Source organism: Psammomys obesus, unplaced genomic scaffold (assembly GCF_907164565.1).
Source record: "Psammomys obesus unplaced genomic scaffold, mPsaObe1.curated_primary_1811, whole genome shotgun sequence".
Taxonomy (NCBI): Eukaryota; Metazoa; Chordata; class Mammalia; order Rodentia; family Muridae; genus Psammomys; species Psammomys obesus.
Window position 1 is genome coordinate 6,606 of NW_026591906.1, and position 8,835 is coordinate 15,440.

General features: G+C 42.8%; 1 protein-coding gene across 1 annotated transcript; it reads left to right on the forward strand.

Annotated features, from left to right (window-relative positions):
• Positions 1–594: 594 nt before the first annotated feature.
• Positions 595–7,366, forward strand: CUNH3orf49 (chromosome unknown C3orf49 homolog; the record flags this gene model as incomplete). The annotated part of the gene is made up of 3 exons (XM_055612204.1): positions 595–719; positions 6,679–6,792; positions 7,169–7,366. Coding segments are annotated over 3 exons (437 nt in total), but the record flags the coding sequence as incomplete, so codon positions are not given.
• Positions 7,367–8,835: the final 1,469 nt, after the last annotated feature.

Below are 8,835 nucleotides of genomic sequence, written 5' to 3' on the forward strand. Positions count from 1 at the left end.
TTCCAGGTCCCACCATTTACCTGCAAATTTCATGATTTCCTTATTTTTCATTGCTGAGTAATACTCCATTGTGTAGATGTACCACAATTTCTGCATCCATTCTTCAGTTGAGGGGCATCTGGGTTGCTTCCAGCTTCTGGCTATTACAAATAAAGCTGCTACAAACTTGGTTGAGCAAATGTCCTTATTGTGTACTTGAGCCTCTTTTGGATATATGCCTAGGAGTTGTATGGCTGGATCTTGAGGAAGTGCTATTCCTAGTTGTCTGAGAAAGTGCCAGATTGATTTCCAGAGTGGTTGTACAAGTTTACATTTCCACCAGCAGTGGGAATAATAATAATAATAATAATAATAATAATAATAATAATAATAATAAGTTTTGAAACAGGGTTTCTCTGTTTAGCCTTGGCTGTCCTAGACTTACTTTGTAGACTAGGCTGGCTTTGAACTCACAGAGATCTGCCTGCCTCTGCCTCCCTGAGTGCTGGGGTGACAGGCATTCACCATGGCACCTGGCTTTCCAGAATTATTTTGCTGAGGAAGACTATGTTTGCAATTGTGATCCTCATAATATATTCCTTCCTCCTCTTCAAGCAACTATACAGCTCGATGTGGTAGAAGCAGAGACAGAAGAAATAACTGGAGGAGATGGGCTCCTTCGTGCCAAGAGAACCACCAGGCGATTATCTGTGACGTCACTTCCTTCTGGGCTGCAGAAGGTAAGGTGCTAGGGTAAACTTGCTTTGAAAGACTTACATAAATTGGTTTCTCTGGCTCTTGCCAGAACCAGACAAGCTCTGTTTTACCTTCTCCCACAGTATCCCCATACACCTGTTGCTTGTGACCTCAAACCAAGAATTTAAAGCACAGTGAGGGCATTTTCCAGATCAGATCTACTTCTGAGTACGCATCATTCAGCCCTACCACAGTGTGGCTACAGTGTGGAGCTTTGTGCAGACTCACTGAACTGTTCAGAAGCCACGGTCACACACTAGGAATGTGGCCGATACAGACGCTACGTGCCCAACTGCCCAAAAACAGCTTCTGCAAAGTCATCATCATTCATCTCATTGAGTAGTTTGTAGTCACATATGTCATTGAGAGTGAAATGTACCCAGAGTAAGTGGACACCTGAATTAGTTATTTTTTAATTAAAATAAGAGTGAACTAATTCAAATGGCTACATTTACAACATAAAACATTATCATGGCTAAGTGATTCAGGCATGTCCAAGCTGTAGCCCACATACTGGTTGCAGCCTAGACTAGATGTAAATTCAAATTTGCTAACTTAAAGCACTGGTGTGTGCTTTCTCTTTCTGCATGAAGAATGCACTGGCATGCTGGTGTACAAACATTTGTGTGCATGTGGAAGCCAGAGGGCAACCTGAGCTGTCTACCTCAAGAAATGTTCATGTTGCTCTGAGATCTGGGCAAGTGACCAGGCTCTTCCTGCCTGTGTCTGCTGGGATTATTAAGAGTGTACACCAGGCCGGAATTGTTCCCCCCCCCCCCCCCTCAGGATTGACTGATTGAGAGCCTCACAAATGCAACAGCAAGTACTTTACCTACCAACTCTCTCCCCAGGCTGGGTTATATTTATTGATTTGTAGCTTAGTTGCTTGGTTTTCAAGTACAAACTTTGTGATACCTAAGTGTCAAAAAACAAAACAAAACAAAAACGCCTCATGAGCCTAAGTCTAAACCAAAGACACCTTTCTTTTATTTATTTATTTCTATATTTATTTTGGTGTTTTGAGACAGGGTTTCTCTTTGTAATAGGACTCGATGTCCCGAAACTAGCTCTGTAGACCTGGCCTTGAACTCATAGTGATCCACCTGCCTCTGCCTCCCAAGTGCTGGGATTAAAGGGATGCACCCCCACACGCAGCCTATTTTATTTTTATTACATGTCTATTTTGTGAGGGGAGGGGCATGCAGACCACACTGTGTGTGTAGAAGCCTGAGAAAAGCTTGCCTTAGCTGGCTGTGTCCTTTTTTTTTTTTTTTTTTTTTTAAGTTTTCTTTTTAGTTACAATTTGTTAACTCTGTGTCTCAGCTGTATCCCGCTCCCTCATTCGCTCCCCAACCCCACACTCCCTCCCTGGTCTCCTCCCTGCCCCTTTCCAAGTCCCCTGATAGGGGAGGACCTCCTCCCCTTTCATCTGACCCTGTTTTATCAGGTATCTTCAGGGCTGGCTGCAAAGTCCTCCTCTGTGGCCTAACAGACTGCTCCTCCCCTTGGGGGGGGGGGTGTCAAACAGCCTGCCCTTGAGATCCTGTTAGAAATAGTCCGTGTTCCCCTTACTTTGGAAAACTATTTGGTTACTGAGCTACCACAGGCCACATCCGAGCAGAAGTTCTAGGTTATATCCATAGATGGTCCTTGGTTGAGTGTCAGTCTCAGAAAAGACCCTGTGCCCAGATATATTTGGTCCTTGTAGAGCTCCTATCCTTTCCATATCATACTAACTTCCCTTCTTTCATATGATTCCCTGCACTCTGCCATGGTTTGGTTATGAGTTTTAGTGTCTGCTTTGAAACACTGCTAGGTAGAGTCTTTCAGATGCCTTTTGTGGTAGACTCCTGTCATAAGTTCAATGCACATCCCATTTGTCTTTCTAAATGAGGATTAATCACCTTCGCCTGTGTCCACTTTCTTGATTATCTTCTTTAGGTGTGTAGATTTCATTATGTTTATCATGTCTTGTAGGTCTATATAAGCGAGTATATACCAAGTTTGTCTTTCTCCTTCTGGGATACTTCACTCAGAATGATCTTTTCTAGATCCCACCACTTGCCTGCAAATTTCATGATTTCCTCCTTTTTGATTGCTGAGTAGTATTCCATTGTGTAAAAATACCACAATTTCTGTATCCATTCCTTCGTTGATGGACATCTGGGTTGTTTCCAAGTTCTGGCTATTACAAATAAAGCTGCTACGAACATGGTTGAACAAATGTCCTTGTTGTGTACTTGAGCAAATTTTGGGTATATACCTAGGAGTGGTATAGCTGGGTCTTGAGGTAGCACTACTCCTAGTTGTCTGAGAAAGGCGCCAGATTGACTTCCAGAGTGGTTGAACCAGTTTACATTCCCACCAGCAATGGAGGAGGGTTCCCTTTTCTCCACAACCTCTCCAGCATGTGCTATCACTTGAGTTTTTCATCTTGGCCATTCTGATGGGTGTAAAGTGAAATCTCAGGGTCGTTTTGATTTGCATTTCCCTAATGGCTAATGAGGTTGAGCATTTAAGTGTTTCTCTGCCATTCGATGTTCCTCTTTCGAGAATTCTCTGTTTAGCTCTGTTCCCCATTTTTTAAGTGGATTACTTGGTTTGTTGCTTTTCTGCTTCTTTAGTTCTTTATATATACTTGATATTAGCCCTCTGTCAGATAAAGGGTTGGTGAAGATTCTTTCCCAATCTGTAGGCTGTCTATTTGTTTTGATGACAGTGTCTTTTGCTTTACAGAAGCTTTTCAGTTTCATGAGGTCCCATTTATTGATTGTTGCTCTTAGAGCCTGTGCTGTTGGTGTTCTCTTCAGGAAGTTGTCTCCTGTGCCAATGAGTTCTAGGCTGTTCCCCACTTTTTTTTTCCAACTGATTTAGAGTATCTGGTTTTATGTTGAGGTCCTTGATCCACTTGGACTTTAGTTTTGTGCAGGGTGATAAATATGGATCTATTTTCATTTTTCTGCATGTAGACATCCAGTTGGTCCAGCACCATTTGTTGAAGATGCTGTCTTTTTTCCATTGAATGGATTTGGCTTCTTTGTCAAATATTGAGTATTCATAGGTGTGTGGGTTTATTTCTGGGTCTTCTATGCGATCCCATTGATCCTCCTTTCTGTTTGGCTGTGTCCTTTTATCATGTGGCTCTAACTCAGGTCCTCATGCCTGCTGGTGCCTTTATCCACAGACCCATCTGGCTGATCATTACTTCAGGAGTGTATGAAACTAAAACGCTCAGGTTAGGAATTAGGATTTTTAAAAAATTTTTATTTATTTCTAGACAGGTTCTCACTATGCAGTCCTGGCTGGTCCTGAACCCACGATGCAGACCAGGCTGGTCTCAAACTCGCAGAGACCTGCCTGCTTTTTGACTCATGAGTGCTGGGATTAAAAGTGTATGCCACCATGCCCAGCTTGATTTTGGTTTTTGTGTGTTTTGGGAGATAGAATCTCATTTTGTTGCCCTGGCTGGTTTCAATTTTTCAGAATCCAAATCTTCCTGTTTCAGCTTCCTTCCCAGCAAAAACAGAACCCTGAACTACTATTTTAATAACCACCTATTCAGTGCTGGCACTCAGTTCCAGGCTATTCTAAATGCTTCAAAATTTCAACTACTCAGAAAATGGTTACAATTTTTTAAGGTAGATATTAATACTACCTTATTTTAGGGATGGCTCGGGAGTTTGTTAATTTGTGGAAGTGAGTGGGAGAGCCAGGTTTCTAATAAAGGCTGAGGGTTCCCATTCATTTTCTCTCCCATCTTTTCTTTTACTTTGGTTCTGGGAATTGAAGTCAGTCCTCACACAAGCATGTGCTCTACTGAGTCAGACTCCTTCCTCTCCCCAACCCCATTCTTAAACACTGTGTATTAATTGTGCTGTGTGATAGCCACCTGTGACTATACTAATTTAATTAGATGGTACTAAATGTATAGTTTCTCAGGCTGGTTGGTGGTGGCACACGTCTTTAATCCCAGTACTCAGGAGGCAAAGGTAGGCAGATCTGTGTGAGTTTGAGGCCAGCCTGGTCTAGAGAGTGAGTTCCAGAACAGACAGGGATACACAGTGAAACCCTGTCTTAAGAAACCAAAAACCAAAACCAACAACAAAAACACAAACTAAGACAAAACAATAAAAAAAAAATTCCCAAACAACGACATCCCAGTTACACGAGCCACTTAAATGCTCAATAATCACATGCAGCTAGTCTTTCTGTACTGACTAGCACAAACATTTGTACCCTTGCAGAAAGGCAGAAAGTTCCATCAAACAATGCTCTTGACTATCACTGTCAGTGTACAATAGCAGTTTTGAATTTTGTTTTTGGGTTGCCAAGTATTTATTGTGCCTCTATATTCAAGGCTATTCCTGGGTTTACAGGGGATTACAAGGAAGATCTGATGGACATGGTCTTGCTTTTTGGAAAATGCAGTCCAATAGAGGGTGAAATTAACCCATGATACTGTAGAGCAGTGGGGTAAGGATAATCTTATATCATGGCAGGGGGTCAAGTGAATATATGTGATAATAACGGAAAAGTGAAATTTGAGCCCCCCCCCCAGTTCTCACATCATAGACCAATCCAATTCCTGTTGAGCTGTAGAGCTAATTGGGACAATAAGATCACGATTTCAGGACAGTCTTTTCAGTATATAAGTGGCACTGACCAGAAGATGCAAATTTTTGGCTATATTTAAGGATTCCTGCGTGCCAAAAGACATTAAATTGAGGTTGGCAACTGGCTATAGAAGGGTTTTAGCCAGGCCTCACTATGCTCCCCAAATTATGTACGAATTAGATCTTAAAAGTAGGATATTTCAAATAAAAAAGCAGGTTCCCAAATTACTTTTGAAAAAAAAAAATAGGAAGCTTTAGAAACACAGTATCTCAGAGAAACTAGTAAGGTTGCAAAGAGATGCCCTCTACAGGCCTCTTCCCTCTGGGCATTTCTCTTCCCTTGTCCTGGTTTATAGAACACTCCTCAGCACCCAACTTGGCAGTAAGCACACCGAGAAAACACAGGAACACTTACCCACCAATTAGGATAGCTGCTTAGTAGAACAAGTAGGTGGGCATAATAAAGAGAGTAGAGCTTTAGTCTGTTGTAGGGGTACACACCTCTACTCTTGGCATTCAGGAGACAAAGGTGGGGGATATCTTGAGTTTGAGGCCAGAGTGGGGTACATGTACGTGCTGAGTTCCAGGTTAGCTTGGGCCTATGCAGTGAGATCTTGAGTCAAAACAAAAAAACAAATTCCCCAACTAGGGTCTCTAGATGCATCAGAGAAAGTTCAGTATGGGTAGAGCAGCAGTCAGTCAGTGATGGCTCTGATCCTCTTTCAAAGGGTAGTACTGACACGGGACCCCACACATATTCTCTGTGTAGCTCTGATGGTCAAGTCCAAGGGAAATGGAGAGTGAAGCCAGCAAGTCTCAGCATCGAGGAACGATTTCCTCCAGCAGTGCTATTAGGACAGGTATACGTAACCAGTAAGCCAGGGACAAGCAAAAAATGTTAAGCATGGCCAAGAAGAATCCAGGGCTTCTTTACATCTGGACTGCCATGAAAATAAAACCTGGAGACACAAGAACAAATGAACAAGAGGATGCAGTGTAATGAGCTTTTGTGGCACTGGCCACACCAGCCTAGCACTCATTGTACTCAGCAGCCAGAGCAAATTCTTCTTGTCTTTTCCAAAGACCTGCTTTTTTTCCTGACCATGTCTATCTTTTCAGAGCCCAATAATCTCATTTCTCTGCACCCTATTGAACTCTTCAAAGAGAGCTCGGGGCACAAAGAAAATACACGGGGTGCAGAGAATATGAATACAAATTGCAACTCTGTGTTACCTAACAATCACTTTGTGAGAGAATGTCCAAGGGTAAGTACTGAGTGCTAGCGCAAAACTGTTATTTCTTAATAGGATGTTTTGCATTTTGACAATAGGCACCCTATTCATCAAAAAAGAGACCACACTTTCCAGCACTTAAAAAGAAGAAACAGAGCATGGAAGACATCCTCCGGAAATCAGAGCTGACAGTAGGAAAGCTTCAAATGCAGGTAGTGGGCCAAGACTTTCCCTTTCTGTTTCAGAAGCACCAGAGAATATACTGCTCTGCAAGACAGCACAGAGCAGGGCCCAATTAACAATTACCATTAAGAAATACTGTCAGTGGGGGGCTTCCGGGAGTGGGTAAGAAACTGCTAAGGGGACCAAGGATGACACCAAGTGCATAATAAATATTAAACGAATTCCATTAAAACCAGGCACACCCAGGCTTGATACGAAACGAGGTTGTCTTCACCCCCGTGTGGTAAATCTTTTTTCAAGCTCTGTTTGCTTTGAGTTGAATTAGAATACTACTTTGGCACTCTCAGGAAAAACAACCATGTCTTTGCTTTTAGCAGTTCATCTCTTTGTATCTGTCTACCATAGGTGGATGACCTCATAGAAAGAGTTACTGACAAATCCATGAAGCTTTTGGCCCAGAGACACGCTGAGCTTCAGCAGTGTGAGTTCCTAGGGGCTGAGATCCTTCAGTCTTCGAAGCAGTTCCAAAGGCTTTCCAAGAGAACCAAGAGGAAGTATAAGCTTCGGAGTGGTTGCTTCCCATGTGCCTGCTGCTGCTTCTGAGTTCCTAGTCCGCAGCCCAGAAGCAAAGAGAGACCGTGCCTCGAACAAAACGAAAGGCAAGCAGCAACAGCTGCCACTGCCATCGGAAGCTAACAACATGCTACAGCAGGTTCACTCCCTCATACTCACGCGTATAAACACACGTACCATGTACACATGCCCCCAAGTAATCATTTTCAAAAATGATTCCTAGGTTATCTACATGCATGGTCTTTGGTTGGAGTATCAATCTCAGAAAAGATCCCTGGGCCCAGAATTTTTAGCTCTGTTGCTCTCCTTGTGGAGCATGTCTCCTCCAGGTCTTTCATCTTCCCCTTCTTTCTTAAGATCCCTTGCACTCTGCCGAAAGTTTGGCTATGAGTCTCAGCATCTGCTTTGATACCCTGCAGGGTAGAGTCTTCAGAGGCCCTCTCTGGTAGGCTCCTGTCTTGATCCTTGTTTTCTCTCCTTTCCGATGCCCATCCTGTTTACATTTCTGAATGAGGATTGATCATCTTACCCAGGGTCCTCCTTTTTGCTTAGCTTCTTTAGGTGTACAAAACCCCATGCACAGATATAGCCCATGGCAGCTCAGTCTCCAAGTGAGTACCCTAGTAATTGGAACAGGGACTGTCTGTGACATGAACTCAGTGGCTGGCTCTTTGATCACCTCCCCCTGAGGGGGAAGCAGCCTTACCAGGCCACACAGGAAGACAATGCTGCCAGTCCTGATGAGACCTGATATGCTAGGGTCAGATGGAAGGGGAGGAGGACCTCCCTTATCAGTGGACAGGGGGAGGGGCATGAGAGGAGAAGAGGGAGGGACTGTGGGCTTGGGAGGGAATGTGGGGGGGGGGGCTACAGCTGGGATACAAAGTGAATAAATCGTAATAAAATAAATAAAATTTAAAAAATGATTCCTCTAAAACCTACTTATGGACTCCATTTTCTGAAGTGCTAATACCTTCCAGAAATCTACTCATTTTCTCATGTGTATCCCAAATGCCATTTTAGAATCCTCACCTGATTTGATAAAGTAATAATTACCAGTTGTCTAGAGTTTTGAATGAGCACAAAGATCCAGCCTGAGACATTTTATTAAATACTTTCAGATGTTGATTTCTACATTAAAAAAAACATACATACATGGAACACATTTTCTTTGTGTAAAGAAATACAAATGAGACATGAGTTAATATTTAAAAGTAAACTATTTCACAACCAAAGTTGAAGTATCCCAAAAGCCCAGCACACTGAGCCCCGGAGCCTGTACAGCTATTCACTATTCCTGTGAATAGCGACGGTCAGCCTGTCTATGGCTTAGGGTCTCCTTCCATGGTGCTTTCTTGAGCTTCGTCCACCTCTGACAGCTTATCATCATCTGTAGTTAAGAAGACACAAACCTCATTCCATGTTGCCTATATGTTGTGCCTAGCACATGCATAAAAAGTTTTATACCGTATTAGCAAATACATTTAAAAACAAGACAG